At 36.4% G+C, this 18,812-nt stretch overlaps 1 protein-coding gene across 1 annotated transcript; it reads left to right on the top strand.

Annotated features, from left to right (window-relative positions):
- The first annotated feature begins 255 nt into the window (after positions 1-255).
- On the top strand, positions 256-14,379 carry LOC590061 (pantothenate kinase 3). Its single transcript, XM_789681.5, has 8 exons — positions 256-357; positions 3,176-3,405; positions 9,070-9,434; positions 10,096-10,346; positions 10,964-11,140; positions 11,557-11,680; positions 12,602-12,727; positions 13,316-14,379. Exons 2-8 carry the CDS (start codon positions 3,291-3,293, stop codon positions 13,511-13,513), a joined length of 1,356 nt encoding a protein of 451 aa, XP_794774.2. The 5' UTR covers positions 256-357; positions 3,176-3,290; the 3' UTR covers positions 13,514-14,379.
- The last annotated feature ends 4,433 nt before the right edge of the window (positions 14,380-18,812 follow it).

Genomic DNA, 18,812 nt, shown 5'->3' with positions numbered 1-18,812 from the left:
TCAGGAACTGTACCGCATAGAGCTGTATATAACAACTCTATGCTTACCCTCATCTAGATGCTGAGCAGGCGTTGATGAGTATTACCATGAGACGTAGTAGTAGAATTGAATTGAAATTGAATTGAGTCGAAAGAGAGGTTTAAAAAAAAAAGACGCGACGCATATCATACCCTAGTCCGTTGCGTCATGTACCGGTACGTCACTTCCGAGGTCGTGACGTCAGATTTACTAATTTCTTCATATCTTTGTATCATCACAGTCACTATATTAGTTATTACTGTTCCCGAATTTTCGTCCTGGTCGCCAGACAACTCAGTGAAATCTGATATTAAGAAAATAGTGTGGGATCAGTCTATGGTGAGTATTTTTCAAAATCAAACGTGTCTTTGTGAATTTCTGAATGAAATGTTGTCTAATTTAAACGTTAATTATCTTTCTTGCCGGCGTATATTCATCGGGAGCATCACGTGTACATTAGGGCAACGTCTAGCTGCGCTGGGCGGCTGCGCTCGGCGGGTTGGTTGTCTGGGCATGGGAAGGTGCAATGCGCTAGCTGACTGGCTCAATGAATGGAACGATATTATGGTCCGATCGGTTGTGTGTGTGTGTGTACATAGCGTGGTTGATGGAGTGTGACTGTTAGTGTTAGCTTTTCCATTGGACTGTTTGCGAAGTGGGCGGTAACTGTATCAATGCACATGGAGACATGTATAATACATGCAGAATCGACTTTAGACTGTTACTACAGAATAGACTCTACTAGACCTAGTACTCGATCTAGAGGTCTAGTGTAGTTTTGTATTGTTTGGTAGGTTTTGAAACTTAGATCTAGATTTTCTAGATCTAGAATCTAGGTCTAGATCTAGAGGTCTAGATCTAGAGAGTGTGTCCCAGAAAAAAAAGGAAACCGAGAGTTATCAATATTTTTTTTAATCATAGAATCTAGAGTCTAGATCTAGATCTAGTCTATTATTTAGTCTATATTAACATAATTAATTATAATAAATAAATTGCACGTCATTGTAAAGCTTACAATCAGATCCTCCTCTTTCATTTGATGCAACTCACATGATGCATATTTAACGTGTGAGTGATTAAAAACATTTTGAAGAAAGGGTACTAAAAAATCATTTGGTGGACGGTATCTGAATTTCAAAGAGAAAATCACATTTTCAAAAAAGGTAATTTTCTGCCTTTTCGTATGACACCTCAATCAGGAAAAATGAGCCAGGAATAACAAAGTTTTGTTTGTTTAAAATTAGAGTAATGCTTTTTTTAAATAATTTTATTTAACAAATTTGTTTTCACTGGCTGTCTGTCGTAAGAACAGAGAATACTAAAGACGTCATACATGGCTGATCGTCATTGAAATAGTTTGTTGTTTGGTGCTACCGCAGGCAGCCAGTGAAAACGAATGTTTTACAAAATGTAGCTAAAATGTATTAAGCACAATGTAGCCCAGCTTAATACACAGCCAGGATAGTTGTAGACAGAAGTAACCGTCTGATATGGGTCATTTCTTTAATGAAACTGACATTTGTTGACATTCCCCAATACAGACGGTAATCCAGAGGTCTCGCACTGTGGGGGTAATCTGGCCAATTTCTGATACCCCTTTGTGACAGAAACTTTCTACCCCGATTTTCACAATTTAGATCTAATTTTCTGATTTATAAATCAGATATGAAAAAAAATTTGTATCGTTCTCTTATTTTAACTGTTGATGACCTATTATAAAAATGCGAAATTTACGGACTTACCTATATGAGTTATCCAATTTTTATCTCAGAACCGTGAAACGGTACGTTCATAGATTCGAACTAGTAATCTATGACATGACCCGCTCGATATATATTTCCGGGTTAACCTACCAAAACATAGCGAATGGCCAATCAGAGCACTCGTTGAGTATTGCATTTATGCATGTCCACTGCATTGAATTTGTTGTCATATGAAAGGGCTTGAAGGGCACACCAACATATATTTTTTTAATGAAGTAAATCCAACAAATATTTTTTGAGATATGACATTTTTTGCGATAAAACAATGCAAATCCCTTGAGGCTTGAAGACATTTATTATGCATGTACTGTAAGGCCTAAATATGGCCCCAAATATGGCAAGGTATGCATAATTTTGAGCAAAATTGTATGATGTGCAATTGTGCATACTTGGTCTATGTTTTCTGGACTGATTTGATCAAGGTATTGATAATGTTCAACTGAGAGGATCATTGGGATATATATGTGTACATGTACATGCACTAGTAATATACATGTACCGGTATGTAGGCTGTATTCTGAAAACTGCAATGTAAGTTAACCAATCATGTTTTACAAGTTTTTACATAATTTGTTGGTGTGGTAAAAGTGTGGTATGGTTCATGATCCATGAAATGTGGTTCACAAGTCCTTGATGATTTACGCGGCCTTCATGATTCATTTGGTGTAACGAGTCGCTACCAAAGGCTTAAGAAGCAAACTTTTTTGTGCGTGTGTTGCTTGTTCAATAAATTGTGTTTATTGCTACACAAATAACACAATACATGTGTTGTATTGTTTACCTTGACATTATGAATTTTTGAAAAGGAAAATCAGAATTTGCTTTCTGAACCACCCATAAACATGTAAAAGTCTGTAACAAATGCCTTCTTTTGTTAGTAATCTGAAGGTTACTAGCAGTTCTCTTTTGTGGTTTTAGACCACTAGGTTTGTGCCAGAAAAAGTGTCCTTCGATTCAATTTAATTAAATTGTATTAGTCCAAGTTAAAATCTGTGGAAAATGATACATGGGATATTTTTCTAGCAATACAAATAAATGTATATAAGCAACCAAAACAGTTCTTGTGTTGTATGATTTTGTCCAGACTCCATAAGTAAGCAAATTTCATTAGTCTATTCCCCCCCCCCCCTATTGTAGTGTACTTTGATAGGCCATCCAGGGATGTTTTGGTATAACAATGATGTACAAAGTAGACAAACTTCAGGTCTTATCATTTTTCCTCAGAGTACTATCTATGTGTGCAATTTTGTAGTATTGACATATTACAGCATGATCTTCTTACATGTTTTCTTAACACTCTGATAATAATACACACCACTAAAATGCAAACATCTTTTTTTGCAGTATTGTCTTATTTTTTTTCTTTTTTGTGTATTCTATCATTGCTATCACAGATTGAACTGTGCCCTGCGTGAACAAACATAGTTTATTGACCTTCTCTCCACCAGCAAGCAGCCGCAGATATCTAACCTGGTTAGATCAGGGAAGCTTTGAGCCCGTGATCAGAGCATGTCCAGCATAGAGGAGGAGAAGAAGGATTCAGCCGGGCTGATTGAAAGAATGGCAGAAGCACTAGAGCTGCAGTCGGAGGCAGAGTCGGGACAGAAAGAAGCAAAGCTTCCACGTAAGTCAAACGTTTTAGAAAGTTTTCTCTTTTAAGAAGTTGATAGCCACTCCCTGGAGTTCATTCGCTGTGAAAACGTGTACCATTAACTGTTCCGAAATTCTGCAGAGAAAGAAGTTTCTTTCAAATTCTGAGCGTTTCATCTGTGGACTGAACAGTACCGGTTATAGTTTGAAAGGAGTGTTCTGTTGCTCAAACTCATTATTATGGATGTTAAGAGTACTTATCCGTGATGTGAAAAAAAAAGTATGTATGGGTATGCTTGGGTGACATTAACACTGGTGTTTACTTTAAATAAGTATTGGGTTAGGCTTTGGGATGTGATTGCATTTAACATTAGTTTTAGAGATATAGGCTTAGACTGTGTTGGGTCCAAAGTTGAGTTTTTTTAAATTCAGTCAGTGTTCAAAATTGACCATGGAACATTTTGTTGCCAGAGTGTGTGTTGTACATACATGTAAACAGCCATAGATTTTATCTGCTTGATAACTATCTGTCTGAAAGCTATTATGCTAGTAAATCACTGAATCAGTGAGGTTTTTCATGCTTTCAATGTATACAGTCAAACCTGCTTTAGTGACCACCTGTCTTCAAAGACCACATTTTTGTTTTCCTTGAAAATGGTTTCTCACCGAAACATGTACTAAAAAAATCCTGTCCTCAAGGACCACTTTTTGCATTTTCCTTGGGCTGTCGATATAGACAGGTTTGACTGTATCACAATGTATACAGACTCTTTACAACTGGTCAAGATGTAGACCTAGTTTCTGCAGGTCAAACTTACTAGATACTGCAATATTCCTGTGTGCGTTCAATTGTACATTGTAAATAATTGTGTTGTATTACTTTGTACTATTGATAAAGTCAATCACTCAACCTTTGCCTCACTATTTACTTGATCTGAAATATATAGTCTTGCACAAATATGATATTCAACTATAGAACTAAGAATTACTAGCTTTGCATTGCTTATTGTTATAAAAGGGGAGAGGGATTCATAGTGCTTCCACGTTCAAACATACACCCCCCCCCCCCCTCATGAAACTTGTTATCAATACAGAGTTGTGATAACTGTTCTCAGCTACTGAAATTGTTGCATTTAATTGGCTGAGAGCAAATTTGTTATAGAAATGAGACACTTGTTATTGATAACAAGTTTTATGAAAGTATGCCCTGTACATGTACATGTATGGGCTTGAGCAAGCACAGTATTAGCCTATAATCTAGGCGGAGTGCCGAGCTTTTTTCTTTGCTGCTAGACTAACCCTAAGCAGAACGTCTGATACGGCGAGACTACGAACCGTGAGTCGCGAAGCGGCTCACCGCCTATAATCACTGGTCTAGCTAATCAATATTCATATATATTCAAAATGGCGGATCTATGAATCATTCAACAGCCCTACCAAATAAGGTACACCTATGTTACGTTCGAACAGTGATTGCTTGAATTTTCCATTAGGAATGCCTAGTTTGTTGGCCGCATATGATAAACTTTCTCGCAGAAGATCGTCGTCGCATGAACTACCCGCCATCTTGGATGAAGAAAATGACGTATGGTCACGTGATTTATAATATGCATAGGCATAGACTCTTCTCCATACGTGTTTCTGATTGGTCGAGTTCATTTCGTATTCATGAGGTTTTTTCGTACGAAAAACTGCCACGGATTCATGGTCGATAATAAAAAAACAACGACTAAAGCTAGACCAGTGATTATAGGCGGTGAGCCGCTTCGCGGCTCACGGTTCGTAGTCTCGCCGTATCAGACGTTCTGCTTAAGGTTAGTCTAGCAGCAAAGAAAAAAGCTCGGCACTCTGCCTAGATTATAGGCTAGCACAGTATGTGATGAGTTGCACCTACTTGTATACAATATAAATATATACATTTGTAAAACATTGTATGCATGTATAGTTTTGTTTGTTTATTGAGAATTACAAACCAAAGGGGGTATGATTAGAAAAACAATTATCAGATCTCTTATGATTTTATCATCAGAAAAAGATAAAGGTTCATTTATAGTGCATTTATCTAGCTTAAAGCGTTCAAGTGGACTCTGATTTTTGAAGTGCAGTCTAGTGTTTACAAATTTGTTTTTGTGCACATCCTCTCAAACAAAACTTAGATAAATCATATGTAAATACATGTAAAGTTGTACTTTACAGGTACTTGTTCACATAAGGAACAGCAACTGAGGGGCACTTTTTTTGCTTACATGTAAATCCTCTAAGATTTAAAAAAAGGACATATTTTGTCATATTTGTTATCGGTATATATATAGTAACTTGATTTTTTTTAAAAAGTATTCCTAAAACAACCAATTTTTTTAAAAAGCACATGTACAAAGAAGCCTGTACTATATACGGTAAGGATCTTCTCAATGTACTGGTACTGTTACTATTGATAGTATCGATCTTTCCTAAATTTGTCTAGCCTCTTGCTTGGTAATTAATAACTAACCATCTTGAGGGCGGATAATGAATATAATGGGATACCAGGACAGGTCATACCAGCAGCTGTTAAACTGCACAGGAAGTGCCTGAAAATACTGGTACCCTAACCTTTCCCTATAACTAAGCCTGACTAAGAATCTCTTCATGATCTGCACATGCAGCTGTATCCAGTAGAGTTTGGTTCAGCTCAGTTCAGTTCAGATACACGTACACGTAGTTCACTAATAAGCAGACTAGTTCAGTTCATTTTACTCCACTTTCAGCAAACATTCATAGTATGCATCATGGGTATACATTACATGATCATGGGCAAATTCACAAGGTATTTGTTTGTATTAGGTAAAGAACTATAGTTTTATGATTTTACAAGCCAATGTACGAGAATAAAGCTAGTGTGCAAGTTGAAGGACCTAAGAAAAGAAGCTACATGTGTAACCTTGTATAAAATTAGTCCTGGTGGTCAAAAGAAAAAGAAAGAAAAGATAAAAGGGGGGGGGGGGGAGGAGGATGAAAAAGAGACAAGGGGGTAATACATGTAGGTAGAGAAGCAAAAGAAGGACTATCTACCTTAATAGTGTGGTACCAAGGTAGAGAGATAGAGGACCATGGAGTTACAATGCAATGCAATGCAGAAATCAGTATTATTCAGAGAATATTGTAATTGTATGCAATCTAAATAATATGTGCATCTTGTTTGGGAAATTGTTTTAAATAAAAGGGCTTAGTTTATGTTCTTTAAATTCCTAGATAAGATGGAATCAATAGATATATTAAGGCTCTTGGGTAGTCTTACAATTGTGATAATAAATAGCTACATGTTCATGTAAGGATAATTTGTTCTTGCTATACGATAATGCAGCGTGATTTCTATTTACTTAAAAATGGTTGTGCTTGATATTGTATGTTCACCTGGTCATGACGTGATTGAATTGTAAATATAGAATTCTGTTTGATCAGCAGTGAAATGAACAAGCTCATGTTGCCACTCTGTAATCACTTGAAAAGGTAGTAATGGTATAGAATCAGTTTGAAATACGGTAGGCAAAGTTCAACTCAGAGACAACACCAGGAATAGAAGCATTGAGAATATCACCTTAGGTATCCAATCCAGGAATCTGTAGAGTGGAAAATATTTAGTTGCCTAATCGTAGTTGCTTTTGAAACTGAAAAAATACTGTACTTGAAGTCCATGATGTATCTTGGGAAAATTTAGATTTTGTATTAACATTTACGCCTGTAGGTTGTATCCATTCACATTTCCCTAAAGTTCCCTAAAGCCAAATGGGATGCTCAATCATTATTGATTATTATTTATTAAGTTGAACTGTGCAGATGTTAGTGCTGTAGCCGAACCACCGAACCGAACGGAAGTTCGCCGAACATGGCACTTCCGAACCGAACCGAACCGAACCGAACGCAAAGGCCTGGTTCGGATGTTCGGCAGAAAAATGTAAACGTTTTTTGCAAGCTAATAAACTTGTCATTTTTTACCTAATTTTCATGTCATGATTGCTCATTTTATATTTACTTTTTTCCCATTTTCCAATTTTGTGATTTATGCCTATCCAGTGGTGGGCGCAACTTCACTGGCGCCATTTAAATCCCAAATCCTGACCACCCTACGTCGCGATCGCAAGCCATATAAACAAGAATACATGTGCGTGATCAAAACAGGTTCAGCTCAAACCCACTCAACAAAAAATTAATATTTTAATTGTAACCATATTGGACAAATGTTACAATATAAATGATGAAATAAATATATATTATAGTATGGTATTTATTTATCCAGGAAAAATAGGGATTTCATATTTTTCCTATTGAAAATAAAAACTTATAAAAAAACAGTTATTGACGAGCCTGAGTCTCTGTTCAAGATGGGAGCTTTCATGACTCAAACATTAGACAAAAACCGTCTCGGAAAATCTTTAAAAAATATCATTTATCGACAAATTGAAAACATGATTCTTTTAAAATTGAAAATAAAACACGATTCAAGACGAAAATACGAATGTAAGTAGTATTTTTCTTCGCAAATAATTACGTTTAGAGCAGTTTTTTAATGTGAAATTCGAGCTGGTCGGAAGCAGTGTGCAGAAGTCCTCCGTGCTGGTCGGGCTCGGCAGGGCGGGCAGCCCGCCAAGTGCCGACCGCCGTGGCTATAACGCTGCTTGCTATTATATTACCGAACCCCGAACCGAACCAAGTTCGGGTGAAAAATTGCCGAACTCTGCCGAACCGAACCGAACACGAACATAGCGTCTGACTTACAGCACTAGCAGATGTAGACTAAAATTCTTATTACCGGTATAACAACCATTTTTAATGCAAAGTATATTTTTTGTCTATAATTTAATTGAGGTTATTGGAAATATCAGAAAAAACTTTGGGCATCCTATCTGGCACTTCATATACAAGTCGTTCGTAAAGTCATGCATAACTTTACAAACTCTTTATGAAACACCCCCCTGGAGTAACTTAAAATCAATCAATTCATACAAGAACATACAATTCTCATTCCATTTTTAGTTGTGTTTCAATCGTCATAGAATGCAACAATGAAGTTACTAAAGGTAGTTCGAATTTGCTGCATTAATCCAATGGATTATAAGGACATAACATAAGATTGTGTGTGTGTGAAAGCTACATTACAGTTCAAAAGCATACTGCATGTGGCATATTCTATTTACTCTTATTGACAATTGAGTTACAGACAGATATAATGTAGTTCTCACCTTGTCTGAGTCTAATTTTTTTTTTAAAGCATGCTTTCATTTTGTGCTGGTAGAAAAAATGACTGGCAAAGGTGGTGGATTTTGCATCTGTCAGGCAGATGTTGTGTAGGACTGTGATACAAGTTACAGTACAACTTTCAATTGAATCCCATGATTTATTTGCATGACGTACAGTAAAGCAATGTTGAAATTGGATTTTAATATTTTCATTATTTATTAGAGTTTATCTCACTACCAGCAAGCATTGTCAGTGTACAGTGCATTTTAAGGAATGGATCAAACCCGCCCCGGTATCTGCTTATTACACGTGACTCAAAAGAGGCAAACATTGATTAGAATCTTGCCAAAGGACATGAGATCGAATCGATACTGAGGCTTGAACACATGACCTTCACATCCTCAGTCAATCATTCAAACCATTCGATTGCACCACCACTAAGCTTTACTTTCAATATCATTTTTTTATTTCATTTATTCAGCTATGCCATGGTGTGGGGCAGACATTGGGGGCACCCTGGTAAAGCTCGTCTACTTTGAACCGACCGACATAGAAAACTCAAACACCCCCACTGATGCAAGCGTTGAGCCGGGCACCCTGGAGAAAATCCAACGCTACCTGACGTCGACCACCGCTTACGGGGAGACTGGCGTAAGAGATGCACACCTGCAGATCGAGAATGTACAGGTGCTTGGACACCATGGCACGCTACATTTTATACGCTTCCCAACGTATAACATGTCACAGTTCTTGGACCTCGTTAAAGACAAGAATCTATCCAGTGTGTCAAATACTCTGCATACGACAGGGGGCGGAGCTTATAAATTTGAAAGCGATATATTAGAGGTAAGGATACAAGTGATTTGAGCACATGACATAGTGTGCTATCCTTTGTGTGAAAGTGTGGAAGCTAGGTCTGTTATACGGTGCGTCCCAGAAAACAATGAAACTGAGAATTATCGATTTTTTTTATCATAAATTAATCACAACTATGATTAATAAATGACACATATTTGTAAGGCTTAGACCCTCCTCTTTCATTTGATGCAACTCATGTGATGCATATTTCACTCATGAGTGAGTAAAAACAGTTTAAAGTCATTTGGCAACTGGTATCTGAATTTCAAAGAAAAAATCACACATTTCTAGAAAGTTCATCTTCTGCTCTTTCATATGACACCTCGATCAGGAAAAATGAGCCATGAATAACAAAGTTCTGTTTGTTTAAAGTAATGCTTGCATTTTCATGATTTTTTTTAACGAATCCGTTCCACTAGCTGTCTGCCCTAACAACAAAGGAGAGGAAAGAATTCATGCATGTCTGATCGTCAACGAAACAGAGTTTTTTGTTTGTTGCTACAGCAGGCAGCCAGTAAAAACGAAATCGTGTTATCATTTTGTCATAATACTAAACATGTATATCACAACAAACATCTATGCAGTGTCTAGAAATTGTTAGACAGAACCAATAACTATATTCCTAGAAACTCTCTTCCTTCTTTTGCAGACTGTCAATATGCAACTAGTGAAAGCAGACGAATTCAACTGCTTAATACGAGGAATTCACTTTGTTGACCGGTTACTACCCAACGAGTGCTACTACTGGAATAACCCTGACCCCCTGGACAATGAGGCGAGTGAGAAGGTCCCCTACGACTTCAAGAACCCGTACCCGTACCTGGTGGTCAATGTGGGGTCAGGGGTCAGCATGCTGGCCGTCAGGTCACACAACGACTTTGAAAGAGTCACAGGAACTAGGTACGTCCTGTTGTTGAAGGCTGAACAACAAATAATCCTTGAGCAGTATCCCCAGGGGGGGGGGGGGGGGGGGGCATTTCACAAAGCCATTTTTCAATGACAAATGACGAAAGTCAGTGAAAAATCTGCTGATAACCAATCAGAAGCAAGCATTTCAGTAGCTTATAACAAAAATTGTCATTTGTCACTGATGACAAGTTTTGTGAAACGCCCCCCAGATCTGTGACCCAAATAAAGTGATTACATTACCATGGATTGATAATTAAAAGAACAACAACATCAAGGTTGAATTCATTTGTTCTGGTAGACATATCACAATAGCCATTAATTGTACAATACAAATTTGAAATCTTTATCAAACACATGCAATGAAGTGTGAGAATTTCTTTTCTGTATTAATCAATGTAAAGTATGAGATTGCATCTTCATAAACCTTTATACATATTATGAATTTTTAATCACCTCATTTTTGGCAACTATTGATTATTTTTCTAGCATTTGGGTAATCAGTAAGTCTGCACAGATTTTTTTCTCTGTAATTTCCAGAATTTAAGAATAGTTGTTCACAGTGAGGTCTTTTAATGATCCTTCTATGTTATCTTTGTCTCTATCATCAGTCTTGGTGGAGGAACTTTCCTAGGTCTATGCTGCTTACTGACTGGATGCGAAACCTTTGAAGAAGCTCTTGATATGGCATCCAAGGGAGACAACACCAGGGCAGACAAGCTGGTCAGAGACATCTATGGAGGCGACTATGAAAGATTCGGTCTTCCCGGATCCACAATTGCCAGCAGGTAACTATTAAAGCGCAGAGTCTGATGTCCCAATTTTGATTAAAAAAATGATCAGTGGTAATTGATATTATTTGTTATCTCATCTTTATGTCAGTTTACCTCATTCTCTTCATCTTTATTTAATGTGAATTTTTCTCTCTATTTACCTCTACCCAACTCAAATTTCTCCCATCTTTGTTTTAAAGATAGCAACATTTAGTAAAAATTCACCAAGTTCCACAATAGACAAGAAAAACTGTGTTTTTATGAACTTTCCTCATCTTCATGCCTGTGTTTGCTTTTTTATATTTTATTTTTTATTGTTGTGGCTATTGGAATATGGGAGGGGGGTGCAGATGATATCACATGACAAAGTTTGTCTCAGTAGTTTAATCTGAGACTTTATAATCTAATTTTCATTTTTCGTTTGTTTTCAGTTTTGGTAACATGCACATCAAAGAGAAGAGGGAAGAAGCATGCAAGTGTGACTTAGCAAGAGCAACTCTAGTAACCATTACCAATAACATTGGGTCTATAGCTATGATGGCAGCCATGAGAGAGGTAAGATCCTAAGAAAACTTATTCAGGGGGTGTTTCACAAAGATCCTATGTTGAACTTATCTCTAAGTTGGACTTAACAATTATGGAAAGCTATTTGCATCTTTGAAACTTTTTTGTAAACGTTATTTTAAAAGGCATATAATGTTGATTCAAATCATTCATATTTTCTATTTTCAAGGAGATTTTATGTTCTTGATGTGGAATATATGAAAAGTCTAAAATACTTTATTATTTGCTTTTGATTAAATATTATTTTAAGGCTACAAATGGCTCTCCATAATGTTTATGTCCAACGTAGAGTTAAGTTCAACTTAGGATCTTTGTGAAACACCCCCCAGGTGTAGTTTCCTGTTTGATGTTATACGTAAGTCCTGAGGATAGGTCTGGTTTAAACCTGAGGTATAGTTTTTCAATAAGCAAGTTAAGTATAGTATAGAGCTGCCAACCAGTACAATTTTATTGTATTTCGTACGATTTTTAGAAGTAAACACAACAAGTACGATTGTCCAAAAATAAAAATTTAAAAAAGATTTCCTGAAAACTTGAATGGATTATTGAATGCAGAAGAGGTGAAAAATCACTATGTGTGTTAACGACATATGTTCAACCAAAGGTTGGTTGAATGTATGGAGTTGTACAAATCTTTGAAATTACACTGCCATGCACTACCAGTACAGAAAGGGATAACCTTAAGCCTTGGTTTGGGGTTATTCACTTATTGACACTAAATGTCAGTATAGTCAGAACTTTTTTATGATCTATGAAATCGTTCATCATAAGTGGATTTCTAATTAAATACTATTCTTTGTAGATGTGATAGTGGGTTTTTTCCTCAGCCCATCACCTTTCATCTGCCTTGTGCCTGAGGTGATATTTGGGGCTGTTGAGATTAACTTTGAAATAATTTTTTATCTGTTTCAGGGCATTGAGCGAATTGTGTTTGCTGGAAACTTCCTCCGTACCAACCCAGTTGCACAGAAAACATTAGCCTATGCCATGGAGTACTGGACCAAAGGAACAAAGAAGGCCCTTTTCTTGCAACACGAGGTAAGGGAAAAATGGTGCTGCAGGTTTATTCTGAATTTTCTCTACAATTTTGTTTGCTGTTCTTGAAGAGTAGGTATATTTTTTGTATACTGTTTGTGGATTTCAAGATGACAGCACAACATTGAGGATTCAATAAATGCATTTGTCTTTCACAGTTTATAATTCTTTTTAAGGATTAATTCATCAGTTTATAAGCTAGAAGGGCATCAACTCATATACAGAGAGATATTGAACTTCTGGCTCTGAACAGACAAAATTATGGTAAAAATGAAATTATTTCCCTGAACATATCTCCAGTTTTCTCTTTGCTCATATACAACTGCATGAAACCCAATGGTAACCTTCACTTTCAATGTATGGTATCCTAATGCCAGTTCACATTGCATCATTGATCTACATTTGCCACACTCAACCCAGGTGATGTAAATGGGTACCTGGCAGTAATTAATTCTTTGAAATGCTAGAGCGCCATAATGGTAGCACAGCTGAAGCCGGGGTAATTTTTGGAAGCGCTTACTACAATCACTAATATATATATATATATATATATAAATCACTATATAAATACTGAGTATCATTATTTTTCAGGGCTACTTCGGTGCAGTTGGTGCCTTCCTAGAGAACGTCGGCTACACAGACGACAGGAGTCCCAGTCCCGACATGGAACGCAAGCAAACTGTGACCAAGGCCCCCGTCATCTCGGAATCAAGCAGTAAGGAGCAACTCACCAACGGCAGTGTGGAGAACCACATAGAAGCGAGTACGGCAGAAGACGTCTCTCTTTGACCAACGACCTTTGACCCCCCCATGACCTCAGATCAGTGACCTTCCTTAATTCCAGTATGAAATCAGGGATTCTGGCGCTAGAGCCACTGTCATGTCCATGTTCGCAAGGTGCCAGTAGTTATTTTTTCAGTGATTTTAATCAGTGATTGTAATCGGTGATTGTAATCCGTGATTGTAATCAGTGATTGTGATCAGTGAACCTGATATATGATTTGATTTCAGGATGGAAGAGTTTGGGTGTGATGTTTCCATGGAAACTGGTCGGTCTTGAGATGCCTCAGATTGATAGGATGGAGGTGGTATTTCTTATGAGGATGGAGGAATAAAAACCGATGCCATGTGGATACACATTCTTTTTATTATGAAAGGAACTACTACATCTATTATGGTTTCTTCTCTACCTGGCATTGGTTTTTATTTACATAATGAGAATGATTAAGATACCAAATGAAAATGCTTCCTCTATTTCAATGACAATATCAAAGGAATGAATTAGGTAGAGTGCATATGGAGTCAAACATTTTGTCTCGTCTACTTTTTACATTTGAAATGGAGAGTGGCCTAATAAATGAGATTTAAACAGGATGAAATTAAGTGTACTATTCAAATAATTATCAACTCGCATTTCAGGTGGTTACTGTAAATTACAGTGATACTAATTAAATGTATTTCTTGGTCTTTGATGATGATGGGTTTTTTAATGTCATTTGATGAAGCATAGAAATATTACTTTACAACTGAGTGCAATGGTAGGGATTCCTTTTCATGTTAGGAATTATATTTTTTAGGATAAAGGGGTGCCAGGGATGGTGATGTTTGCACAAAATTTGATTTGCCTGCCCCAAAAAGATTGTACTATTTCCATATGATGTGGATGGACTTAAGCGCTCAATCTGTAATAAACACATGGGGTGTATAGATGAAGTGCCCATCCAAATTCTAAGAATTGATTAGTACTGTAATTTGTCAGGATAAAAATACTGTGAAACGTCCAGTTTGTTGTAATATTTAGTAGTGTGTAGCATGTCTTCTTAAAGCCCGTCTGTACTAGTTTGGCCAGGAGGGATTAGACCACCCAGCGTGGCCACTGACGGGTGGTTATCTCATCAACTCAGCCCTCAATTTACATAAGAAAAAGAGGATCATAGGGGACCAACAGGCACCGCTTAGGCTTTGTTTTCTATATAGAGGCAGCAAGTAGCTACATCTACAAGTAGTACAGTGGGGCTTTAAAGAGCATCTGACATCATTAGGACTGTGACATTCCGCTATGGTTATTGAAGCTTTGGCCCGTTGCAAGAAAACTATCAACCATAAACCATTGATGTTGTGAACATCCTTTGAACTCATTTATTTGAATGAATTGTCCACATACTTGAAACTCATGATGGTTTCTTTCAATGGACTCCTAGATTCCTTTCAAAGTGGGGGATATTTTATATTTCAAGATTCTATTTTTTCTTTCAAGGTTGCATCAATCTGTTAAAATTTGATGAAGAAAGCTTGTTTAGGAAATTAATTATCACCTCTCTATTATTAAAGGCAAAGCATATTATATATATACTTTAAAGCAGTTCGCACTGTATTTATGTAAAACATAATTTATAATTATATTGAGATATCTTGTAGGTGAATCCCATGTCAGAGATCGTATTCTTTCAGCTCTTAAGTACATGTTCCTAATGGAAGCACAAATTCATATTAATCATAAAATGATAACTACCATCATTATGAATGTGAATGAGTTATAGTACCAATATGTTATATTTGTTCAACAAACTTTCAATGTTTAAGTTTGCATATATGAGGTACATGTAGTACATGTATAGAGTTTATAACTATATCTAATTTTATACATATCTTTATAAACCTGTTTTTGTATACTTAGTTTTATATATTGACTTTAATATTTTTTTTGCATTAATGTTAACAGGGTTGTGGTTATCCAAAATTTTCTTCAATCTAAGTTTTTTGGTTAATAAAAATATTAATTGAGCTCTACGGAAGCAATGGTAAAACATAGGCTTTTAAGCATGGGATGTGACTTTTAAATAAACACATAAATTATTTGGTTACTATGTTATTTGCTTAGCAAAATCTGTATTGGATCATCATGCCAATACTTATTACCAGGAGCTGCCACATAGCAATCATGCACTTCATTCATCTTTAAGATGGAAAACAGATGGAGCATCATACCTGATATATCTGATGTCTCTAAGTCATTTTGTTTAGGAACAGTTCCTACAACATTATATAAAGTACTATCTTGCCATGTGTGTGAGTTACTTTCTAGTAGTCTGGAAGTAATACCTGGATACTCTTTCAAACTTTTCTTTTAGAAACCACGGCAAGTGCACAAAACTGCTACTACCTGATTTGTGAGCAATTGTGGAATTGGAATTAAATGTATGAAATGTAATGATATTAAAAGTAAAAAAAGTTCAAGATTTTTGAAAAACATGTATGATACTACTCCCCCCCCCCCCTTTATTTTGGGGTAAGATTTGGGCATAGAAATTCGTTCCTGTTTTCACGAAGTGTCGGTAGTAGTGAGGGAAATCCGCACGCAAATTGTATACAATTTTCATTCACTACCGTCATTTTGTGAAGTACATGTATAGAACTGTAGCCTGAGATATAAAGGATAATATTAGGTTTTAAAAAGGCAGTTGGTAAGGTTCTGTACTGTGGCATAGGGTTGTGACCCAGGGTTCAATCCCAGGTTACATCTATTCGCAAGTGACATTAAAGTTTGGTCCACAGATGTAAATACTAAATGTATTAATATGCGTCTGTAAAATTTCAAATACATACACACTCACTTGCTTGAAAATGGGGTTTCCCCCTTTGAAGTATTCTCTCTGTAGGATTAGAACCTTCTCTAAATTGTTGCAATGATATCCTTTATATACTGAGTAAGGGTTGAAGGACTGATATGTAATTTGCCCGACTGATGGCTTGTTCATATATCCCACAGTAAACTGCCTTGGTTCTTGACAACTTTTAATGTGTGTACTACATGTAAATGAATGATTAGTGGGGATGAAAAAAACCTATTGGTCCTAGGCGTACTTACTTATCTGTGTGTTATTAGATACAAAAATATGAAGTGCAGTATTTTAGGTAAGTTTAAACTGCCTGTGTAGTACATGTAAACCACTGCGATTTACTATGGCATATAAGTCATTATAAGGGTTTCCTGTTGAAACTTGTGAACCAAACATGTGAACCAAATATTCTGTCTTGTGCCTACCAAATTCTGCTGTCAAGAATCCAGAATTTTCTCATATTGACAAGAATTTTGAAGCAATATGCATTATGATCATACTTTAGAAATGATATGCCATGACCGTTTATGAAATTCTTCCACATGTCTAAGACCCATTTGTACATTTTGTATATAAATTTTGGTACACTTCGGAAGCCAATGTTTTCCGTAGACATTGATGTGAAAGTTTGATTTTGTAAACTTTCAGACGTTATTGCCAATTCAGGCTCAAATTGATGGTTTATTTTGTATTCTGAATAAACTGTTTTAATGTCATGATTATACTCTTATCCATAAAATGAATATTTGTGTACATATTGAATACTAGGATGAGATTAAAATTTTAACCAAATTATGATGAAAATTAGTTTGAGTGAGTGCATAATTTATTTTGTGAAACATTTTACATCGTATTATGAACATCAATGTCAAAAATCAATTGAGGATTTAAAGGACTGCGTACCGGTACAAGGAGTAATTTTTATAATCTTTTTCTTTCTTGTATTAGTGCTCTAAGTATTCTGTTAGAAATGTGTGTCTCAACTTTGTTCATCTATGTTTTTAGTGTTTCATTTTCCTGTAACTGCTCATCACAACATTCATCATTAGTCAACATCATTTTAATCTTAATGCTCAGGAAAAGGAGAGTTATCAACTCCAGATGTATATATTGTCACCAGCATCATTATCGATTCATTATCACCATCATTATCATTACTAGCTTCAACATTTTCCACCACCAGCATCATCATCACCACCACCACCATCATTATCAACAGCAGCACTATCGGTAGCATCATCGTCACCATCAACGTTATCACAGTTGAATACCATTCCCTTCATCACATCATCATCATCATCATTAGATGATTACCCACCAACAGCATCATCAGCATCAATGTCACTGCTGCCACCTCCATCACCACTACCACCACCACCAACACCACCAACACCATTATTATCACCATCAGCACCAACACCATCACCACCACCACCACCACCACCATCATCATTGCATCGCGAGCATTATTGAAGCCCAGAAACCATTTCTTTTTGTTTTCGGGGACGGGCGGGAAATGAATTTTCACCCTTTTCCGCATTTTAAGCCCGCCCCTCCCCATGGACAAATTCACGCAACTCAAACTCTAGGGTCATTTACTTTATTATCTTTGGTGAGTAGATCAATATATATACATGCGCAAAATTTATACAGATAGTACAGTGCGTATCAACAATTAAAATATACCCAACTTTGGTAGATTTCCTTCTGAAAGTTATAACCTGTGTGGCCTTGAATTATATTTCATTTTAAAGGGTAACTAATGTTGTTGTATTAATGGTACCTTATTCGTAACTCTGCTACCACAGATGACTCGCAGAAAGATTATGAATATGGTATCATTAGACAGAAAACAAGTTACTCTTTATCATAAAATAGATTTCAGGGTCACATCGATTATGACTTTAAGCTACCAAAGTTAGGTATATATATTTTTTTTATCTAGTCGTTTAGTGACTACAATGACCACTTTAAGGAATGATACTCGATATAAAATCATCGAACAGGGTTTAGACCCTCAACAGAACAGACCTGAAGTGAAATCGTGATCAAATCGTATGCAACCATAGAAGAAAAAGAAGAAAGGGGAAAGGAGGAGGAGGAGGAGGTGGAAGAGTAGGAGGGGTAGCGAAAAGAACACGATGAAAATAATTTAGGCAAACAAGTTTCATACTACCAAAAATTGGGAACATAAAGACACTGTGTATACCCACATCTCTAGAAATGTTTGCATATCGTTCGCATAAATAACTACTACTTTCATTTCACACACTGCAATACTGCTTCAAAAAGAATACGGTTTCTGAGATGATTTATTAATTAAATAGTGATCATATTGATCAAGACAATATATCCTCATATTGCACAATCATCACGTGTCCTCACGATTTCGGACGGAGTTGCTGAACTTAAAAAAAAAGTGCTAGTTCCTTCCCGAATTCCGCTTGTTCTAAATTATATTCTCGCTC

Source organism: Strongylocentrotus purpuratus, unplaced genomic scaffold, assembly GCF_000002235.5.
Source record: "Strongylocentrotus purpuratus isolate Spur 01 unplaced genomic scaffold, Spur_5.0 spur5_scaffold_15, whole genome shotgun sequence".
NCBI lineage: Eukaryota > Metazoa > Echinodermata > Echinoidea > Camarodonta > Strongylocentrotidae > Strongylocentrotus > Strongylocentrotus purpuratus.
The sequence above is the reverse complement of the archived record's forward strand: the minus strand, read 5'-3'. Positions and strand labels throughout refer to the sequence as shown.